Source organism: Calypte anna, chromosome 33 (genome assembly GCF_003957555.1).
Source record: "Calypte anna isolate BGI_N300 chromosome 33, bCalAnn1_v1.p, whole genome shotgun sequence".
NCBI lineage: Eukaryota > Metazoa > Chordata > Aves > Apodiformes > Trochilidae > Calypte > Calypte anna.
Window position 1 is genome coordinate 1,334,523 of NC_044275.1, and position 20,415 is coordinate 1,354,937.

A 20,415-nucleotide genomic window follows, 5' to 3' on the forward strand; every position below is an offset into this window, starting at 1 on the left:
GCTGGGTGGGTGGGGGTGATGTGACCAATAAACTTCTGGTGGCTTTACCGGCGCCTCGGGGGTGAAATGGGTGAGTTGGGTGGGTTTGGGGGTGTCCTGCCCATTTTAGGGGTCTTTGTGTCACTGAGATCAACCAAGGCCATTCCTGGGGGGGGTTGGGTGGGACCCTCAGGTGAGAGACCCCCACCCCACCCACGGGTGACTGAGGGTCCCGAGTGTTCAGCCGCGTGGGGTGTCCCCTCCCAAAGCTCTGAACTCCGTTGTCCCCGCTGTTAAAAGGGCGAATACAGGGAGCAGGACCCACCCTAGGAGTCGCCCGCTGTCCCCCACACCAAAAAAACACGTGCGTGGCGTCACGGACAGGATTCGAACCTGTGCGGGGAAACCCCATTGGATTTCGAGTCCAACGCCTTAACCACTCGGCCACCGTGACTCCCGCGCCTCTCCTCCCCGCGCTCCACATAGACCGAGCCCCCCCCCACTCCTCCCTCCCTCCCTGCCCTCTCCTGGATCCATTCGGATCCCTTCGGACCCGAACCCACCCGCGCCGCCCCCCCTCAATCCCCCCCTTCCCGTTCCGCTGGGGGGGGCTCTGAGCGCCGGTACCGAGCGGGGAGCGCGGGGCGGGAGTGCCCGGGAAGGGCCGGTAGGGGGCGGCAGCGCGCGGGCGGGGCGGGGCGGGGCCGGCAGGGGGCGGCAGCGCGCGCGTCCCGCTCCAAGATGGCGGTGCGGAAGAAGGACGGCGGCCCCAACGTCAAGTACTACGAGGCCTCGGACACCGTCAGCCAGTTCGACAACGTCCGCCTCTGGCTCGGCAAGAACTACAAGAAGGTAAACGGCAGCGGGGAGCGAGGGGCGGCGGCACCGGACCCCTCCCCGCCCTCCCCGGCCTGTCACGGCTCCGCCGCCGCCGCCATCGCCGCCCCCAGCACCCCCTCCCCCCACTCCGCGCTCCCCGCTTCGCCCCGGTGCTGACCCCCCCCTTGCCCCCCGCAGTACATCCAGGCAGAGCCCCCCACCAACAAGTCGCTGTCGAGCCTGGTGGTGCAGCTGCTGCAGTTCCAGGAGGAGGTGTTCGGCAAACACGTCAGCAACGCGCCCCTCACCAAGCTGCCGGTGAGACCCCCCCCCCAGCATCCCCGCCACACCGGGGGGGCCTGGGGCACATGGCCCAGCGACACGTGGGGACCGGGGGACAAGGACACACACACACCACGCAGGGACAGCGCCCCAGAGATGTGGGGACAGCACCGGGATGGGCTGGGGTCAAGGCCCTGAGCAAGGACGGTGCCCCAGGGACAAAGCCCTGAGCGGGGACAGCTCCCGGTGACACGGGGACGTGGCTCCAAGCCATGGACAGACCTCAGGGACCTGGGGACACCCACCCCGTGAGAGGGTCAGCACGGGGATGGCCACAACCAGACAGAAACCTGTGATCTGTGATGGTGGCCTGGGCAAGGACAGTCCCCAGTGTCCTGCTGGGAAGTGCCCCCCAAGCAGGGTCTGTGCCCCAGTGATCAGGGGACAGTGTCCCACCAGGGACAAAACCTGGGGACAGCACCCCCAGGGATGCCAGGACAGTGCCCCATAGACCTGGTGACAGTGGGGGCACAGGGACCACAGCCCAGCTTGAGGACAGATATGGGGCTGGCAGCCCCCACCATGTGCCCCCCCTGACCCCTCTCTTCCCGTTGCAGATCAAATGCTTCTTGGATTTCAAGGCGGGGGGAGCCCTGTGCCACATCTTGGCAGCAGCCTATAAATTCAAGAGCGACCAAGGATGGTGAGCACCTGCCTGTGCCCCCTCTGGGGGTCCTGGGAGGGGGGGCTGGGTGTGGTGGGGGTCATAGGGCTGGGGGGGTGGGGGGGTCCCCTCCTTGGGAACACCCCGGGGTGGCCTCACCCGGGGGCTGCATGGGGGTGGGCTGGTTGTAGGGCACCACCTCTGCAGCAAGCAGGTGCCAGGGGATGTGTGACCCCACGTGGGCCCCTGACGGGGTTCAGGTGCGTGTCCCCTCCCCCTGGACCCCCCCACCCCCCCAGATTTGGATGCTGATGAGGAGACCTGAGCTGTGGCTTTCATGAGAGTCGCTCTTTTCTTCCAATAAGGCGGCGTTTCGATTTCCAGAATCCCTCGCGGATGGATCGCAACGTGGAGATGTTCATGACCATAGAGAAATCCCTGGTGCAGGTGAGGGGCACTGCTCCCACTCTACTCCCCTCCCACACACACCCAGGACCCCCCTGCCCCCCACCCGCTCACCCCTCTGCTCTCCTCCTTCTCCAGAACAACTGCCTGGCTCGGCCCAACATCTTCCTGCACCAGGAGATTGAGCCCAAGCTGCTGAGTAAGCTGAAAGACATTGTGAAGAGGCACCAGGTGGGTGATAGCTCCGGGGTGGGGGGCACGGGGGGGCCAACCAGTGCCTCATCCTGGTCCCACTGTCCCCCTCTCCTCACAGGGCACGGTGACTGAGGACAAGAGCAACGCGTCCCACATCGTCTGCCCTGTCCCCGGGAACCTGGAGGAAGGTGGGTGTGAGGGGCAGAACTTCAGCAGCTTGTGGTGAAATTCCAGGGTAGGGGGGAGCTGTCAGTGTTCGGGGCTGTGTTCAGTGTCACGGGGGGGCTGTCAGTGGGACAGCAGCTCCACGCTCAGCACCCACCCTGCTCCGTGTCTCCCCCAGAGGAGTGGGTCCGACCGGTCATGAAGCGTGACAAGCAGGTCCTGCTGCACTGGGGGTACTACCCTGACAGGTGAGGGGTCCTGGGGGGGTTGTGGGGGGCTGTGGGGATGTGCTGGAGCTTGAGGGTGCCCGTGGGGTACCCACCTGCCCCACCACAGGTGCCACTCTCACCCATCCCACTGCACCCACAGCTACGACACCTGGATCCCTGCCAGCGAGATCGAGGCCTCCGTGGAGGACGCCCCAACACCGGAGAAGCCCCGGAAGGTAACAGGGGTCTTCCAGGCTGGAAGGGTGACTGCAGCCCCCTCCCCTGACCCGCCTGCCCCCCGGCCTGGCAGGTCCATGCCAAGTGGATCCTGGACACAGACACCTTCAATGAGTGGATGAACGAGGAGGACTATGAGGTGTCGGATGAGAAGAGCCCCATCACCCGCAGGAAGAAGATCTCAGCCAAGACGCTGACAGATGAGGTCAGAGCGGGGCGGCAAAGCTGGGGGGGGCACATGGTGGGGGTCTCTGCCTGGTCATCCCTCTCAGTCCAACCCAGAGACCCCCCTCTCCCCCCCAGGTGAACAGCCCTGACTCTGACCGGCGGGACAAGAAGGGAGGAAACTACAAGAAGCGGAAGCGCTCGCCCTCCCCCTCACCCACCCCAGAGGCCAAGAAGAAGAACGCAAAGAAGGGGTGAGCCTGGGCTGGGGTGTGGCTGTGGATTGGGGTGCCCCAGCGTGGAATGGTGATGGGGACATGGGGGTCTCTCCTTTCGCAGACCCTCCACCCCCTACAACAAATCCAAGCGTGGCCACCGCGAGGAGGAGCAGGAGGATCTGACCAAGGACATGGATGAGCCCTCACCTGTCCCCAACGTGGAGGAGGTCACCCTGCCCAAGACAGGTCAGGCTGGGGAGCTGGCAGCCCCCCCATGAGGTCCTGTCCCCCCACTCACATGGGCTGGGCTGGGGGCCTGTCCTTGGGGGGCTCAGAGCCGCATCCTCTTCTGCAGTCAACACCAAGAAGGATTCGGAGTCTGCACCCGTCAAGGGGGGCACCATGACAGACCTGGGTGAGCCTGAGGGGCTGGGCATCATGGGGATCCCCCCACCCCCAGACTTGGCAGTGCACAAACCCACCCCCACTCCTCTCTTCCAGATGAGCAGGAGGATGAGAGCATGGAGACAGCCGGCAAGGTGAGGCCCAGGGATGTCCCCTCCTCACTTTCCCAGGGGTGATGTTCCCACAGCAGCACCAGGGTCACTGCATCTCTTCTGGAGACAGGAAGGCCCTTTTCTGCCCTTCCTTTCCTTCTTGGGGCTGTGGGCAGCTTTTCCATGGGCCATCCTGCTTGGTGAAGATGAGGAAGAGTCTAAAAGGGGGGCTCAGAACCCCCTTACCCACACGGCACCTGTCTCTGGTAGGACGAGGAGGAGAACGGTACCGGGAGCAAGGGGGAGCAGGCCAAGAACCCCGACCTGCACGAGGACAACGTGACAGAGCAGACCCACCACATCATCATCCCCAGCTACGCCGCCTGGTTCGACTACAACAGGTACGGGGCAGCCCAGGAGGAGGAGGAGGGGGATGGGGGGTCTGTGGGACAGCCAGGCCAGGCCCTCCCCCAACCTCTCCCTTCGCAGCGTCCACGCCATCGAGCGCCGAGCGCTGCCCGAGTTCTTCAACGGCAAGAATAAATCCAAGACGCCCGAAATGTGAGGGTGAACACCCCCCCAAACCCCTTCCCTGTCCCTCCCTGTGCCCTTGGGGCTACAGCCAGCACTGACCCCCTCGTCCCCCTCCCCACAGATACTTGGCTTACCGCAACTTCATGATCGACACGTACCGGCTGAACCCCCAGGAGTACCTGACCTCCACCGCCTGCCGCCGCAACCTGGCCGGGGACGTCTGTGCCATCATGAGGTGGGTCTGGTGACGATGGGACCTCCCCCACCCCACGGGGGGGGGTTTTGGTTTGGCATCCAGGGGTCTGAACCCGTCTCTCCGCAGGGTCCATGCCTTCCTGGAGCAGTGGGGCCTCATCAACTACCAAGTGGATGCTGAGAGCCGTCCCACCCCCATGGGCCCCCCGCCAACCTCTCACTTCCACGTCCTGGCCGACACCCCCTCGGGGCTGGTGCCGCTGCAGCCCAAGACCCCCCAGGTGGGTGCGCGGGGGCTTCCACTCCTCGCCCAGCCGCGTCCCCCCTCTGCTGTCCCCCGGTCCCCGCGGGGGCCGGGCGCGGGGTAGGGGGGGGGCGGGGGGGGGATCGCACAGCTTCGATCCGTGCCTCAGGGCCGGCAGAGCGACGGCGACGCCAAGACGGGCCGAAAGAGCAAAGAGATCGAAGAGCTCGTCACCGAGACGGTGAAGGGGAAGCCGGAGCTGGTAGGCGGCTCCTTGGGGTCCGTCCCCCCGCCGCTGGCCGAGGAAGGCTCCTTCCCTCCTCCCCCTCGCGCCCCGCATGCCGCCCTGCCCCGGGGAGCAGGGACGCGGGGGGGACACCGTGACGAGACGGGGCACGAAGGCTTCTCTGGGGGGGGACCGGCGTCCTCGCGACCTGCCCCCCACGGCCACCCCCCCAGCACCTCTCTCTCCCCCGGCAGCAGACCTCGGCCTCGCAGCAGATGCTCAACTTCCCCGACAAGAGCAAGGAGAAGCCGACTGACATGCAGAACTTCGGCCTCCGCACTGACATGTACACCAAGAAGAACGTTCCCTCCAAGGTGGGCACCCCCCTGGCCTGGGCCCCGGCCCCCCCTGCCCACCACCCCTCACCCCTTTTTGTCCTCCCGCAGAGCAAAGCCGCCGCTAGCGCCACGAGGGAGTGGACGGAGCAGGAGACGCTGCTGCTGCTGGAGGTGAGCGAGGGACCATGGAGAGGGGAGGGAGGAGAGGGCTGCTGGACCCCCCTGACACCCCCGACCCCATCCCACAGGCCCTGGAGATGTACAAGGACGACTGGAACAAGGTGTCTGAGCACGTGGGCAGCCGGACACAGGACGAGTGCATCCTGCACTTCCTGCGGCTGCCGATCGAGGATCCCTACCTGGAGGACTCAGAGGCGTCGCTGGGGCCCTTGGCCTACCAGCCCATCCCCTTCAGCCAGTCTGGGAACCCCGTCATGAGCACCGTCGCCTTCCTCGCTTCCGTCGTCGACCCCCGCGTCGCCTCTGCCGCCGCCAAGTCAGCCCTGGGTGAGGCAGGGGGTCAGCTGGGGTCTGGGGGGGATGGGAGTGATTCCAGGGTGAGGGGTGCTATGAGGAGTGGGATGAGTCCTGATGGGAGTTTTGTAGGGAGGTAGAATGCATCCCATGGAGAGACAGGATGAGTCCTACAGGGAATGCTGTAGATAAGAGGAATCTGTAGATAAGAGGAGATGGGATGAGTCCTGTGATGGGAGGATTATGGAGCCCTGTGGGGGGATTATGAAGCCCTGTGGGGGGATGATGAAGCCCTGCAGGGATTCCTCCAGGAATATGGGATGACTCTAAGAGACTGTGGGGTAGGTCCCATGGAGCTCAGGACAAGTCCTATGGGAGGACAGGGTGAGACCTATGAGTGGAAGGGCCAAGCCCCAGTGCTGAGGGCCCAGGGTGGCTTCCAGGGGTACAGGGGTCCCCTGGGGTTCCCGCTGAGGGCCTGTGCTTCCCTGCAGAGGAATTTTCCAAGATGAAGGAGGAGGTTCCCACTGCCCTGGTGGAAGCTCACGTCCGCAAGGTGGAGGAGGCAGCCAAGGTGACGGGCAAGGCCGACCCTGCCTTCGGGCTGGAGAGCAGCGGCATCGCCGGCACCACCTCGGATGAGCCTGAGAGGATAGGTGAGGGGGTCCCGGGGGAGCCCTGTGATGAGTTTGCCAGGCCTAGGGCAGGGACTGAGCCTGCACTTGTGTCCTCAGAGGAGAGCGGAGCGGAGGAGCCGAGGGCAGAGGCGCAGCCAACGGAGGAGAAGAAGGAAGCAAAGGTCATGGCTGGGCTGGGGAGGGGGCACTCAGGGGCTTGGGGATGGGGTGTGAGGGTCCAGGGACCCGAATGGACTGGGGGACGGTCCCTCCACAGGAGCCCCGGGACGGGGCTGCAGAGGAGGAGGTGAAGGAGAAGCCTGGAGAGGCTCCCAAGAAGGAGGAAGAGAAAGGAAAAGAGGTGGAGGGCGAGAAGGAGCCCGACAAGGGGGATGGTGATGGTGCAGGTGAGGGGGACCCCGGCTGGCCTGGGGGGGCACTGAGCTCCCCACAGCCCTGCTGACATGGCCCTTGTCCTGCCAAAGGGGAGCCAGAGAAGGAGAAGGAGGTGAAGGAGGGTCCAGAGGAGGTGCCTAAGGAGCCACCAGAGCCCGAGGCTGAGCGCAAGGCCAAGGTGGAGCGGGACATCGGTGAGGGGAACCTCTCCACTGCTGCTGCTGCTGCCCTGGCTGCCGCTGCCGTCAAGGCCAAGGTGAGGGGCTGGGGACAGGGCTGGGGGGCAGGGGACAGCCCGGGTGGTGGGTGCTGACCACCCTGGGGACCCCCACAGCACTTGGCAGCGGTGGAGGAACGGAAGATCAAGTCACTGGTGGCCCTGCTGGTGGAGACACAGATGAAGAAGCTGGAGATCAAACTGCGGCACTTCGAGGAGCTGGAGACCATCATGGACCGGGAGCGCGAGGCCGTGAGTGGTGCCAGCGGTGATGGGGGACACCAGGTGCTTGCCCTGGGCTCCCTCATCCCCTCCTGACCCCCAGCCTGTCTCCCTTCCCTCCTCTCCAGCTGGAATACCAGCGGCAGCAGCTGCTGGCCGACCGCCAGGCCTTCCACATGGAGCAGCTGAAGTACGCGGAGATGCGGGCACGGCAGCAGCACTTCCAGCACCTCCAGCAGCAGCAGCAGCAGCAGCCGCCCCCGCTGCCCCCGGGAGCTCAGCCCCTGCCCGCCGCCCCCCTGGCCCCCGCCGCCCACCCGCTGGCCGCGCCGCCCACCCCCGCCATGGTGGCCCCCGCTGAGCCCGTGGGGCAGCCGCTGCCCGGGGCCCCCCCGCCGCAGCCGCCCCCGCCGCCGGGCGCCCCGGCCGTCCCGCACGGTGAGCCACGGGCTCGGGGTGGGTTTGGGATGCGGAGGGTCGGGGGGGGGTCTCCACACCGGGTCGGGGGCGTCGGTGCTGACCCCGCTGTCCCCGCAGCCCCGGCGCCGTTCCCCGGGCAGCAGCCGCCGTCCCAGAGCCTGGCTGGGAGCCTCGGTGGCAGCGGCCACCCCGCCGTGCCCGGTAATGCGCCCGCGGCTCTGCCCTTCGGATTGCCTCCATCCGCCATCCCCCTGAGCATGGCTAACCCCCCCGCCGAGCCCCCCGGCGCCTCCTTCCCCGCTAACCCCCCCGCCCTCCCGCTGCATGGGGCCCTGGCCAGCAGCATGCCGCCCGGGGGGCTGCCCCCCAACACCCACCCACCCGGCCTGGCCCTGCCGCAGCTGGCGGGGGGCTCGGCCGCCGCGCACAGCCCCGCCATCGTGGCCGCCGTGCAGGGAAGCCTCCTTCCCAACCCAGGCCTCCTCGCAGGTGAGACATGGGGGGACACGGGGGACCACCGGGGACAGGGAGGCGGGGACCCGCCGGGAATGGCTCTGGGATTTGGGACACACACACACACAAACCCACTCGCGGGCATGAAGCTGGGGCGGGGGCTTAACCTTTCCCTGGAGCTGTGGGGCAAGAGGGGCTCTTGCACCCCCTTGCCCCCCCAGATGTGACCCCCCCCACCCCTTTCTTTTCTCTCCCCACAGACCAAGGGCCCCCCCTGCAGACGGACCCCATCGCGCCCAGCCCCAGCACGGCCACCCCCGTCCCCCCCACGCAGTGAGACCCCCAACGAGGAAGCCACAGCCCCCCTGGCCCGGGGAGACCGGGCTCTCCCGCCCCCACAAGGCACCCCAAAGGAAGCCCACCCCAAAACCCACCCCTCATTCCCCTCTCCCCCCCCCAGCTTCGGTATTTTTTTATGATTGTCCCGGATTTTATTTAAGTGTTGGTCTCCCTGGGGGGGCCGGGGACCCTGCTCCCCCCCCGGCTATTTATGAGACAGCTCCAATCCCACCTGGCACTTGGGCATTTCCCCCCCCTCCCTGAATCTCCCCCCTCCCTCCCCAATGCCTTCTCAGTTGTCATCCTCTCCTCCCCCCCCCCTTTTTTTTTTTGTTTTGTTTTGTTTTTGTTTTTTTTTCTAAAAAAAAGAACCAACAAAAATAAAATTCCAAGTCCCCGGGGCGGGAAGAAACAACCTCCTGCAGGGGCTGTCTGGGGATGAAGGGGGGGGGACACACACAAAGCTTCAGAGACCCAGCATCACCTCTCCAACACTTTATTTGATGCCGTGGAGCAATAACTTAGCCAGTGGGGCTGGGAGCTGGGGGGGTTGGGGAGTGGGTGGGCTGGGGGAGGTTTGGGGGGGGGGGTTGGGGAATGGGTCGCGGTGGCAGGAAAAGTATGGAGAAGGCACAAAACTCAGAGTGGGGGTGGGAACAGGAACACGAGGGGTCCTCAGCCACTCAGCACCATCCGGACCAGCTCTGTGGAGAGAGGGAGGGAGAGGAGGGTGAGGGAGGGGGACATCTGCTGGGCCCCCCAAGCCCTTGTCCCAGAGAGAGGTAGGAAAAAAAATAAAAAAAAACAAGAAAAAAGTCAAAGGGCTGAAGAGCGCAGGGAGGAACCGGCAGCGCTGCAGTCCCGTGGCTGGGAGCTCCTCGGGACCCCCACGGGACCCCCACACCAGCACCCAGATCCCAGCCCCGGCACGCAGGGGGAGGGGGCTCCATGCAGAGGGACATGCAGGGGGTTTTGGGGGGGGGGAGGGATAGGGGTGCACCAAGGGTGAGAGCGCAAACCAGGCGGCTTTTTTTTTTTTTTTGGTTGGTTGGTTTGGGGTTTTTTTTGTTTGTTTTAAAAAAAAAAAAGACGCCACTGAAAAAAATAAAGGAAGGAAAAAAAAAAACTGTAAGTAACGGGGGAGGCGCGTACCCCTGCGGCGTCACCCTGACAAGATGTGTCTGACAAACGCTGGGAGGAAGGAAGGAGACATGATGGTCAAGGAGGGAGTGGGGGGTGTGGCTGTGCCCCCCGGGACACCCATGGGACACCCACCCCCCCCAGGACCCCTCCCCACAGCCCCGTCCCTCACCTTCGTAGTTGATGCACCCATTGCTGTCCTCGTGCCCGGCCACCAACTGCTCCACCTCCTCCTCTGTCATCTTCTCACCTGCAGAACAGCCCTGTCACCCCGTGGGGACAGCAGAGGGGACACCGGGGGGCCCCAGGGTTTGGGGGGGGGCCCTGGAGTTGGCTGGGGGCCGTAGGGATCCCACCACTGGGTGGGAGCTCACAGGGTCCTTGGGGCTGGCTGAGCTTTGGGGGTTTCCAGGGAAGGCTGAGAGGTCCTTGGGGGATTTTAGGGGGGGGTCTGGAGTTGTGACACTCACCCAGGGTGACGAGGACGTGGCGGATCTCAGCCCCCATGACGGTGCCGTTGCCCTCCTTGTCGAAGACCCTCAGCCCCTCCACGTAGTCCTCGAAGCAGCCCTGGTCCTTGTTCTTGGCGATGGTTTGCATCATGGGCAGGAACTGCTCGAAGCTCAGCGTCTTCACGTTCATCTCTGAGGGACAGAAGCTGTTGGCAGGGGGCTGAGGGGGGGTAGGGGGGTACCCACAGGGATTTGGGGGGGGGGGGGTCCCGCCCTCACCATCGCTCTTGGGGTTGCCCAGCACCTTCATGACCTCGGCGTTGGTTGGGTTCTGCCCCAGAGCCCGCATCACATCCCCGCACTGGCTGTAGAGGATTTTCCCATCCCCGGTGCGGTCGAAGAGCTGGAATGCTTCCTTGAACTCTGCAGAGCCGTGTCAGAACCGGGGCACCCCCGAGACCCCCCCCCTCCCGGGTCACCGGGACCCCTGCAACCCCACCGGGATCCCCTCACCCTCCTACCCACGAAGGATGCTGCTCCCACAGTCCCCCCACACTTCTGGGACCCCAGAGCCTGCACCCCCAACACTCTGCACCTTGAGGACCCCATTACCTGCCTGCTCCCCCCCCCTCAGACCCCCCCCTGCGGCCCCGGGTCGGGTTTCGCTCCCGCCGGGATCCGGTTTCCAGGTGGAACCCGACGCCGGCCCAGATGGAGGTCGTGGTCCCAGCGCCGGGCACAGCCGGGATGCTGCGTGGCCCCCCCGCAACTCCTTCCCTGCCCCTCCCGTAACTCCTTCCCTGCCCCCCCCGCAGGGAACTCGGGCGGCCCCACCCCGCAGGAATGCGGGCCCGGCCCCGCGCTCTGCCCATATAAGGGCAAATGGTGCAAAAAGGGCCCGAACCCCCCCGCGCCCCGCATCCCTCTGGGCCCGGGGCTGCATCTCCCCACGGACCCGCATGCCCCCCGCCCCGCAGGCCCCAGGCCCCCGCAGCCCCCGCCCGGCGGGATCGGCCCCGCCCGGGAGAGACTTTGCCCCGAGAGGCCCCGCCCGTGGCCGGGCAGGAAGCGCCGGGGCCGGGGGAGGATGTTCCCGGTTCCCGGTACCGCTGGGAACAGTGCCCGGTTCCCGGTACCGGGAGAGAGGAACCGTTCCCTATGCCCGGTACCGGGCCGGGGGGATGTTCCCTGTGCCCGGTACCGGTGGAGGCCATGCCCAGTGTTCGGTACCGTGGGGATCTATTGCCGGTGTCCAATACCGGGGTGGCGGGATGTTCCCGGTTCCCAGTACCGAGGTGGGGGGATATTCCCGGTACCGGGAAGGGGAACGTTCCCAGTATGGGTCTCGGGGGGGGGTGAGATGCTCCTGATTCCGGTAACTCACCGGCGGTTTGTTCCTCCGAGAAGTCGCACTGCAGGGAAAGCACCGCGGTCAGCGGGCACCGGTACCGGTACCGGCACCGACGCCCGCACCCGGTGAGACCCCCCCTGCCCCCTGCCCCGCCGCGCCCCCGCCCTCCCCGCTCGCGCCAGCCGGTCCCGGTGCTGATGCCGGGTACGGGTCGCGGTCCCGGTGCCGGTCCCGGTGTCCCACCATGTCGGCTGCTGCTCCGGTCCCTGCTCCGCGCTCTGGGCCGTAGGAGGAGGGGGGGTTCGGGGTTCGGGCGGGCGATTTCTACCGAACGGCGTCACCGAGGGCCCATTGGGCGCGCGCCGGCTGCGTCACCGCGCGCTAATTAGGCGGCTAATTATGCAGGAGGGGGCGGGGACATCTGAGGCCACGCCCCTTCTCCCGGGGGGGATTTTTTGTCTATAGATGGGCACGGAGCGGGATGGGGAGGGGGTCACCACGGTGGGGGACACCCCGAAGGGACACCCCAATGATAGGGACAGCGCAGCGGGGAGAAACCCCGGGGGGGGAACACTGCAAGGGGAGGGGTCCCATGGGTGGGCACCCCAAAGACAGCATCCCACCAGGGATGTGACAGTGGGGTGACGGCAGGAGGGACACCCCAATGACCCCACCCCACCCGATGGGGACACCATGGTGACCACAGCCTGAGGGTGGCATCCCACCAGGGACACCAGAGTGGAGACACCACGCGGGGGGTGGGGGGCACACAGCATCCCACTGTGCATCCCACCAGGGTGGGGAGCACCCCACAAGGGACACCACCCGCAGGACTCTGCCACACAGGGGGGGGGTACACCATAGCTTCCCCGGGACCCCACCCGAGACTCCCAGGACCACCCGAAGCTGCCACTGTCTCCTCCCTCCTTTATTGTCACGGGGGGGGGACACTCGCGCACACGGGGACGCAGCCCCGGGAAGGCAGCGGGGGGGTGGGCGCGGTGGTGGCAGCGCGGTGGTGGCACGGTGGTGGCATCGTGGCGGTGACAGCGGCTCGAACAGAAGCATCTCCCGGGGGGAGGGGGCGTGGGAGCACGGGGACCCCCACATCGGGAGGGTCCTCGGTGGGCGAAAGGCACGAGGTCCGTAACAGTCTGGGGGGGCACAGGGGGGCCCCACCCGGTGCATCTTTGGTCAGTGGAGGCGGGGGCAGGGGGTGCGGGAGGAGCAGCTGGGGGGGGGACACGACCCCACCCCCCTCACCCTTCCCACTGCCCCAAGCGTGGTGGGGACTGGGGGGGTCTGGGGGTTCCCCAGCTCTAGGGGCTGCTCCTCTCATCCTGCAGCTCGTACCTGTGGGGAGAGAGAGGTGAGGGGGGGTGAAAACACAGACCCCACACACACCCCCCATAGACACCCGCCCCCAGGACCCCCTCAGGGCCCCACTCACCAGTGGGTTCCCCCCTCGGACAAATCCACCCGCGCCAGGTCCAGATGGAGCTGGGGGAGAGCAGAGGCTCAGCAAGGATCCCGAGGTCCCCCAGTATTCCCCCAGACCTCCTCTGAACCCCCCCGGACCCTCCCAGACACCCCCCTGTCCCCCCCCACCTTGCCCAGCGCCTCCTTCTCCCGGGACATGAAGGACAGGGGGGACTTGACGTGAGCTTCCAGCTTGCGCCGCGAGGCCTCCTCCAGGGAGATGTCCCACTCGAACCTGGCCAACAGACTGGGCTGTACAGGGCCGTACTGGGTGAAACTGGGCAGCCTCGGGAAGGACACCCCCCCCTCTAATCCCCCCACCTCTCGTTGAAGTCGGGGTTCAGGGTCCTCTTCTGCACGCTGGTTTTCCTCTTGGTGCTGCGGCTGCGGTCGGGGAGCAGCACCAGGGACACGTAGGGGTCCGGCAGCTCCTTCGACACCGGCCTCAGCTTCCTGGGGAGGGGGGACACGGCTCGAGGGTCCCAATCTCAAGACCCCCTACCCGTGCCCCCCACCCACCTGCGGCCTCACCTGCAGCCGTGGACGATGGCCACCAGCTTGCGTTCGTCCCCGTGGTACCAGACCGTGAGCTGCAGCCGGCCCAGGGGACCCTCTGCCTGCTCGGGGGGGCTGTGGGGCAGAGGGTCAGTGCCCCCCCCAGACCCCCGGCACGGGGGGGCTCCGTCACAGGCTCCCCGGGGGGAAGAATTCACGTCCAGACCCCCCCGTCCTGGCTGGGGGGTTTGCAGACACAGGGACAGGAGATGGATGCCACCGGGGGTTTGGGGGGGATTGTGCCCCCCCCCTTACCTGTCAGTGGGGAGCAGGCGCTGACGCAGCCCCCCGGCCCCACCCTCTTCCTCCCCCGGAGCCTCAGTGGGTTGGGGGACACTGTCCCCCCCGTCCAGGGACACGCTGCCAGCTCCTGCCTCTGCCTGCTGTGACACCAGCACCTGGGGGGAGAGGGGAAGGTGAGGAGGGTCTCAGCTGCCCCCCCCCGTACCCCCCCCCCGTTAGCCCCCCAGTCACTCACCCCCAGCTGCACCCGCAGCAGGATCTGGCTGCTGGGTCCCCCCCCGGCCAGGGGCACCCACCCGTCCATCGCCAGCCCCTCGGTGGCCAGGAGCTGGGACAGGGGCAGCGTGAGGGTCCCCAGGGGCTGCCCCCCCTCCTCCTTCACCTGCAGGCACAGCCGGATCAGCCCCCGGCAGGACCCCCACCACGGGGACCGGACCCCCTCCTAGGGGATGGGCCGGGGCTCCCACCATGGGGCTGATGGGGATGGGACCCCCACCCTGGGGTCGGGACAGAGACCTGCAGCTCCAGCGACTCCCCGTGGGGCCTCCTGCTGAGGAAGGAGAAGCCTTCGTCCCACACGGGCTCAGTGGAGGGGGAGCAGGTCTGGGGGCAGGAGAGCAGGTGAAAGACCCCTCCCCATTATCCCCCCCCCATCCCTCCCCGTCCCCCACCCCTCTCACCTTGGTCTTGGCGGTCACGGTGCCCACGGCCAGGCTGGCAAAGGCAGCGGGGGGCTTGGAGCCCTTCCGGAGCTGGGGACAGCAGGGGACAATGGGGACAATGGGGACGATGTGGGAGTCCGGGGGGAGCCGGGGGGGGCCGGGGACTCACCGGCAGATCAGCTGCTCGGTCCACGAAGACGGAGAGGAGCGCGGCCGCCAGGTCCTCGCCCCGGGCCGGCTGCAGGAGGCTGTTGGTGTGCAGGACCTGGGGGGCAGGGGGGGGTGAGGGTCCCACAGGGGCAGGGGGGGGTGAGGGTCCCACAGGGGCCGGGGGGCACGCGGGGACAGGTGGAGCAAAAGGCTGGGGACAAGGGGAGGGATGCAGGGGGAGGAGGGCGGGGATGCAAAGGGATGGGGTTTGGGGGTCCCTGTCCCCCCGTACCTGCTCCAGGAGGGCAGTGCTGGGGTGGGGGCTCAGCCTCTCCAGACGCACGTGCAGCCGCCCCGACTTCACCTCCTCCAGGGGCAGCCACTGAGGAGATGGGGAGGGGGGGTGAGACCCCCCCCGGCGCAGCCCTCCCACCCCCCCCATGCAGCCCCCAGCCCCTCTCCTACCTCATCGACAATGCGGGTGCTCAGCACCCTCCTCAGCGGCACCTTGCACCTGGGGAGGGGGACAGGGCAGCGGTGGGTGAGGGTTTTGGGGAGGGGGGGCACCCTCTGAGCCCCCCAGCACCCACCGTCCCAGGAAGTCATCCTTGTCGATGTCTTTGTCAAAGAGATCAAACTCCACGTCCTGCCCCGGGACGTTGTCCACGATGGCCTGAGTGGGGAGAGGTGTCACCCGTGGGCTTCCCTTCCCAGCTCCTCCCTGCCTCAGTTTCCCCTTCTGGGTGGGGGAAGGGGATCCCCAAACGGAGCACACCCCTTCTGAGGAGGATGCCCAGGGTGGGGTGGGGGGACCCTCCCGGTACCTCGTAGACCTCGTTCCAGCGGGGGTTGAGGTTCTCCTTGATCACGCGGCTGCGGAAGACCCCCCCGGCCACCCGCACCTTGACGTAGGGGTCGGAGCGGCCCCGCACCATCCCCTTGAAGAAGTTGTCCTTGGCGATCAGGTTCTCGGCCTCCAGGAGGTGGATCCGCAGGACGTGCTGGGGACACAACCAGGCGCTGGCAAGGGGGGCACCCCCGGCCCTGACCCCCCCTTCCTGTCCCCGGACCCCCTATCACTCCAGCCCTCCCCAGCTCCCCACACTGTTCCCCTATGCAGATCCCCCCCCGTCCATCCTCCCCGTGTTGATTCCCCCCCAGACCCCCCCTCTCCCTACCTCGGTGCCAAACTGGGGGTCCGGGCTGGCATGGGTGGGACGTTGGGTGCCACTGGTGCTGGTCAGGGGGTCAGGCTGCCCCGGGGGGGTGGGGGGTGGGCCACCATTCTCAGGGGCATCAAAGAAAAGCACCTGCGGGTCTGGGGGTTAGCAGGAGGGCTGGCAGGGGCAGAAACCCCCTCCCCAGCCCCCCCGACCCCCCTCACCCGCAGGACCAGCTTCATGTAGAGGCGGCTGCTGGGCCCCGAGTGCTGGAGCTGGAAGGGCTGATCCAGAGTCAGGTCTGGGGCGGTGAGGAGCCGGGAGAGGGGCAGCGAGAGGGACCCCAGGCTGCTCTGGCGGGGGTCGTCCTTCACCTGGGGGGCACGGGGGGCTCATGAGGATTGTGGGGGGGAGAGGGGGACACACAGGGAATGAGAGTACTGGGGGGTTGGGGGAGAAATGGGGGTGGGAGGACTTGGGGGGAAAATGGGAGATCAGTAGCAAAATGGGGCTGGGGGGGATCTGGGGTTGGGGTCTCACCTGGATGTCCACGTCCTGGTTCATGGGGTCGTGCAGGAAGAAGCGGAAAGCGTCTTCCCAGATGGGAGCAGAGGTGTTGTAGACCACCTGGGGGGGGGGGAGCAGGTGAGACCCCCACTGGTGATCAGGACCCTGGGCATGGCTGGGGTCCCCCCGGACCCCCCTGTCTCACCTTGCTCTCCCGTGTCACATCCTGCACCGACACCTGCACCATGGGGTTGGGCTCCTTGCCTGGCTTCTTCATCTGTACAAAATGGGGGGGGGGGGGTTAAGGGGGAGTCCCACACATCTCTGACACCCCCCCAGCAGTGAATTAGCAGCCATGGCCCCCCCGGACCCCCACTCACGGGCAGGTCCTCAGCCCGGTCCAGGTACACGACCAGGATGGCAGCTGAGGGGGGCTCAGGTTTGGCCACGATCGTTCGGTTCCTCTCCAAAACCTGAGGAGGGGGGGGAATGGGTCAGTTGGGTCAGGACCACCCCACTGTCCCCCCCACCCAACAAACTCATCTCACCTGGTCCAGTTTGGAGGTGTCAGACATCAGTGTGAGCCACTCCAGGCGCAGGTGGAGCCTCCCCTGCCCCCCCTCCTGCAGCGGGAACCACTGTGGGGGCAGAAGGATCAGCACGGCCCCCCCGACCCCCCCCCTCAGGGACCCCCACCCCAGCACCCACCTCCTCCAGCACCCGGGCCTTCAGCACCTCCCCGAAATCCAGCTTCATCCTGGGGGGCAAATGGGATGGGGACATCAGCTGTCCAGCCAGGGGGGGGGAGTTGCCCCCCATCCCAGCCACCAGCTCAGGGGTCTGTGTGTTCCCCCCCCCACCTGCCCAGGAGATCGTCCTGGTCGGGGTCCTTGTCAAACAGCTCCACCTCCATCTCCTGTCCCGGCACCTCGTGCACGATGAACTGGGGTACAGGACACACACACAGGGTCCCCACTGCCCAGCACAGCCAGGCTGGGGCCATCACGGGGGTCCCTGTGTCCAGCCCAGTTAGTTTGGGGTCCTCCTGTCCCTACAGCCCGCCTGGGGACACCGGGGGTCCCCACAACCACAGCCAGGTCAGGGGCACGGCCTTGGGGGGCCACGTCCTCCCCCACAGCCTGCGTGAGGTGATGGGGAGGGTCCGAGGGTCCCTGGGGGCGGGGGGGAGGGGGTTGTCTCACCTCGTAGACCTCGTCCCAGACGGGGTTGAGGTTGTCATCGATGACACGACTGGTGACAACCTGGGTGCCGACCCGCAGGACGGCGTAGGGGTCCGATTTGCCCTTCACCAGCCCCCCCATGAACCGATCCTTGGAGCGCAGGTCCCGGGCACGCAGGAGGTGCACCCGCACCACCCCCTGCAGAGGAGGGGCTCAGCCGAGGGTCCCCCGGGCCCCCCCGGGTCCCCCCGTCCTGTCCTTACCCGGGGCAGGGGGCAGCGGAGCTGCGCAGCTTCGTGTAGGTCCGGAACCAGCGGTACCAGGAGGCGATTGGGCAGGACCAGGAAGGAGGAGATGGCGTCCATGATCATCGTGTCCGACATGGAGCTGGGGGGGGCACAGGGTGAGGGGCAGCACGGGGCTGGGGGGCTGGGAAGACCCCCCCGGGTGTGCTGGGGCTCACCTGAGTCCCGGGATGTCCAGGAGGTTGGTCATCCCTGTCCAGTTGATGTCCAAGGTCTGGGAGGGGGAAATGAGGTCAGAGGTGGGGGCAGCCCCCCAGCTGCACCCTGTGGGGGTGTCGGGGGAGGTGCTGGCTCCTTTTTTTTTTTTTTTTTTGGAAGGGGGGGGCACTCACTGGGCGCCGGATGAAGAACATGGTGAGAGCCCCCACGATGGGCACATCCCCCAGGAGGGGCTCCAGGATGATCCGCAGCATCCCGTGGAGCTGGGAGGGGGCAGCACTAAGATGTGACCCCCACCCAAGGCCACATCATCGCCCCCCCCTGACAGCTCCCCCGTCCCCCAGGACCCCCCCTCACCTGCATGCCTTTCACCCCCGCCTTGCAGAAGAACTTCTTCACCTCCACATCGATCTGGACGTCACCCACGTAGCTGCAGGGATGGGATGTAGGGAGTGGGGTTCCCCCCCCGACCCCCCCCAGCCCGGGGGAGGGGGACAGAGGACTGAGACCCCAACACCTTCACCACACGGGAGGCTCCAGCTGCTCACCTGATGTTGAGGTCCAGCAGAATCTGCTTCTTGTGGGCACCGGGGTGAGCCCGAACCCCCAGGACCCGGAGAGGCTGCAGGGGGGGAGGAGGGCAGAGGTGAGCATGGGGGTCTTGGGGGGCAGCCCTCCCCCCCCCCCGGGGGAGCCCCAAGCTTTACCTTCTCCCCCATGTCCACCTTGGTGAAGGTGAAGGTCTGGAGGTGGGTGTTGGAGGCACGGATGGCTGGGGCCACGTTCTCCACCAGCAGCTTCTCCATGTACTGCCCGAAAAAGGGCCAGGCCTGGGCCAGGACCTGCAGCAGGGGGAGAGGACAGAGAGGGAGGGATGGAAAGAGGGATGGGTGGAAAGAGGGATGGAGGGAGCGATGGAGGGATAGATGGAGGGAGGGAGGAATGGATGGAGGGATGGATGGATGGATGGATGGAGGGTGGAAGGCTGGCAGGAGGGGGGTGGCTGCAGCTGGACAGACAGACAGACAAACTCCTCACCTTGTTCAGCCATTCCGCCCTCTCCACATCTGGGAAGCTGACCTGTGGGCAGACAGGCTGGGGGTGTCACGGGGCCAGGAGGTGTGGGGGGGGGACGGGACCAGCACGGGGGGGTCTGTCCCGGATGCAGAAAGGGGAGAGGAAGCGCGGCCACGAGTTTCACTCCTGCGTGACAGCCCCACCCAGCCCCGTGCCTCAGTTTCCCCCCATCCGGGCCAGCAGGATCCCCGCAGGGGCCTCCTCGGGTTTGACAGTGACAGCTGGTGCTGGGGGGGAAAAAGGGGGGGACGGGACTGTCACCCCCCCCCCGCAGCTGTGACATCTGGCGGGAATTCCCGCTCTGTTGTGGCCGTTCCCGGGGGTCTCAGGGTGGGGGCTCCTAGAAAGGGGGTCCCGGCCCCACAGGTACCTCCGGAGGGGGCTCCCGGCCCCCCCAGCCCGCCCCAGCCCGCGGCCGGGCAGGAAGCGGCCCCCCCGGGCCCGGTGAGTCACAGCCCGGCCCCGGCACTGCCGGAAGCCCCGGGAGGTACCGGGCGGGGGAGACCCCAGGGCGGGGGGTGCAGCAGAGACCCCACCGCGGGGCAAAGGGGCGGGGGTCGATGCCACGGTCACGGGGGGGGGTTCAGCGCAGACGGTGCGGGGGTTCCGGGAAGCTCAAGCGACGTCGGTGCAGCGAGGGGGCGGTGGCGGCAGCAGCGGGGCCCGGTGCGGGTGATGGGGGTCCCGGGGGTCCCGACCGGCGCGGGGCAGAAGCCCAAGCGGGGGGTGCAACCCACGAGTGGGTGGGGGGTCCCGCAGGGAGCAGAAGCGGGGCCCGCGGAGCAGCCGATGTAGTCCCCCCACCCCGGGGGTCCCGCCGGCAGCAATCACGGGGAGGAGGAGGGGTGCGGGGTGTCTGCAGTGCGGCAGCCGGGGGTGCCCCGTCCCGCAGCCCCCCCCTCTCCCGCCGGTAACCGGAGGCTGCAGCGGTCGGGGGGGCTGCCGGTGCCGCGGGGCGGGGGGTACCGGCACCGCTTACCCAAGCCGGGAGCTCCCCGCGCCCGGCGGCCCCGCGCACCGCGGCCTCTTCATCGCCGTGCAGTTGGGCGGCCAAGCGCATCCCGCGCTCCCGGTTCCGCCGCCGCCGCCGCCACCCGGTGTACAGCGCCAGCGCCAGCACCAGCGCGCCCGCCCCCAGCCCCAGCAGCCCCGCGGCGTAAGCGGGGAGGGCCCAGAGCAGCCCCCGGCCCAGGGACAGCAGCCCCGAGCCCCGCTCCGACCCCCGGCACAGAGCCCGCTCCATCGCGACAGCGGCACCGATAGCGGCACCGCCCGGGACAGGCCCCGCCCACGAGCAAACCCCGCCCCCGCTCACCACACCCACCCCCCTAGCCCCGCCCTCTCCGGAATGTGGGCGTGGTCTCAGGTGGCCACGCCCGATCGCGAGTGGCACCCACAGCCAGGATCACGAGTGCGACCACCCCGCCCCCGGGGACACCCGCACCCCCCCCCGGGGGTCCCGGTAGCACCGGGAGGGGGGGTTG

The 20,415-nt window shown here is 67.5% G+C and overlaps 3 protein-coding genes and 1 non-coding gene across 5 annotated transcripts; 1 reads left to right on the plus strand and 3 right to left on the minus strand.

Annotated features, from left to right (window-relative positions):
- Positions 1-351: 351 nt before the first annotated feature.
- TRNAS-CGA lies at positions 352-433 on the minus strand. The gene has a single exon. It is a non-coding gene; the product is annotated as a tRNA-Ser (tRNA).
- A 265-nt stretch (positions 434-698) lies between these two features.
- On the plus strand, positions 699-8,821 carry SMARCC2 (SWI/SNF related, matrix associated, actin dependent regulator of chromatin subfamily c member 2). Its single transcript, XM_030468079.1, has 29 exons — positions 699-831; positions 997-1,116; positions 1,698-1,783; positions 2,110-2,191; positions 2,288-2,380; positions 2,463-2,532; positions 2,688-2,757; positions 2,879-2,954; positions 3,029-3,160; positions 3,259-3,374; positions 3,460-3,584; positions 3,694-3,753; positions 3,840-3,877; positions 4,106-4,236; positions 4,325-4,396; positions 4,491-4,604; positions 4,692-4,845; positions 4,978-5,070; positions 5,289-5,408; positions 5,481-5,543; positions 5,621-5,879; positions 6,341-6,502; positions 6,581-6,645; positions 6,741-6,870; positions 6,949-7,115; positions 7,194-7,328; positions 7,427-7,736; positions 7,836-8,207; positions 8,432-8,821. Exons 1-29 carry the CDS (start codon positions 721-723, stop codon positions 8,506-8,508), a joined length of 3,603 nt encoding a protein of 1,200 aa, XP_030323939.1. The 5' UTR covers positions 699-720; the 3' UTR covers positions 8,509-8,821.
- A 253-nt stretch (positions 8,822-9,074) lies between these two features.
- On the minus strand, positions 9,075-11,809 carry MYL6 (myosin light chain 6). 2 transcript variants are annotated; one of them, XM_030468174.1, is made up of 7 exons: positions 11,697-11,806; positions 11,487-11,514; positions 10,382-10,525; positions 10,121-10,294; positions 9,823-9,900; positions 9,663-9,701; positions 9,075-9,214 (listed from the first exon to the last, which is right to left on the minus strand). In XM_030468174.1, the coding sequence occupies exons 1-6, from the start codon at positions 11,697-11,699 to the stop codon at positions 9,673-9,675; spliced, it is 456 nt and encodes a 151-aa protein (XP_030324034.1). In that variant the 5' UTR covers positions 11,700-11,806; the 3' UTR covers positions 9,075-9,214; positions 9,663-9,672. The 2 variants fall into 2 exon arrangements, with proteins under 2 accessions (XP_030324034.1, XP_030324035.1); XM_030468175.1 differs by lacking the exon at positions 9,663-9,701 and having other exon boundaries at positions 11,697-11,809.
- Positions 11,810-12,372: 563 nt separating this feature from the next.
- ESYT1 (extended synaptotagmin 1) lies at positions 12,373-20,174 on the minus strand. Its single transcript, XM_030468080.1, has 31 exons — positions 19,911-20,174; positions 18,893-18,934; positions 18,562-18,696; positions 18,403-18,476; positions 18,212-18,284; positions 18,028-18,117; positions 17,854-17,909; positions 17,654-17,777; positions 17,412-17,588; positions 17,070-17,152; positions 16,918-16,966; positions 16,758-16,847; positions 16,590-16,682; positions 16,415-16,486; positions 16,243-16,329; positions 15,927-16,076; positions 15,721-15,852; positions 15,367-15,543; positions 15,133-15,215; positions 15,008-15,056; positions 14,835-14,924; positions 14,562-14,657; positions 14,411-14,482; positions 14,247-14,333; positions 13,966-14,112; positions 13,743-13,885; positions 13,464-13,562; positions 13,254-13,385; positions 13,062-13,167; positions 12,904-12,953; positions 12,373-12,806 (listed from the first exon to the last, which is right to left on the minus strand). Exons 1-31 carry the CDS (start codon positions 20,172-20,174, stop codon positions 12,773-12,775), a joined length of 3,156 nt encoding a protein of 1,051 aa, XP_030323940.1. The 3' UTR covers positions 12,373-12,772.
- Positions 20,175-20,415: the final 241 nt, after the last annotated feature.

Coding starts and splice junctions, on each gene's coding strand:
- SMARCC2 (XM_030468079.1), top strand. CDS start 721: ATGGCGGTGCGGAAGAAGGACGGCGGCCCCAACGTCAAGTACTACGAG. Junction 1,117..1,697: donor CGCCCCTCACCAAGCTGCCG/GTGAGACCCCCC, acceptor TTCCCGTTGCAG/ATCAAATGCTTCTTGGATTT. Junction 2,758..2,878: donor TGGGGGTACTACCCTGACAG/GTGAGGGGTCCT, acceptor CTGCACCCACAG/CTACGACACCTGGATCCCTG.
- MYL6 (XM_030468175.1), bottom strand. Junction 10,526..11,486: donor CTCGGAGGAACAAACCGCCG/GTGAGTTACCGG, acceptor ACGGCTCTGCAG/AGTTCAAGGAAGCATTCCAG. Junction 9,215..9,822: donor TGGGTGCATCAACTACGAAG/GTGAGGGACGGG, acceptor CTCTCTCCACAG/AGCTGGTCCGGATGGTGCTG.
- ESYT1 (XM_030468080.1), bottom strand. CDS start 20,174: ATGGAGCGGGCTCTGTGCCGGGGGTCGGAGCGGGGCTCGGGGCTGCTG. Junction 17,153..17,411: donor TCTGGGACGAGGTCTACGAG/GTGAGACAACCC, acceptor CCTGTACCCCAG/TTCATCGTGCACGAGGTGCC. Junction 16,077..16,242: donor ACCAGGACGTGGACATCCAG/GTGAGACCCCAA, acceptor CGTGCCCCCCAG/GTGAAGGACGACCCCCGCCA.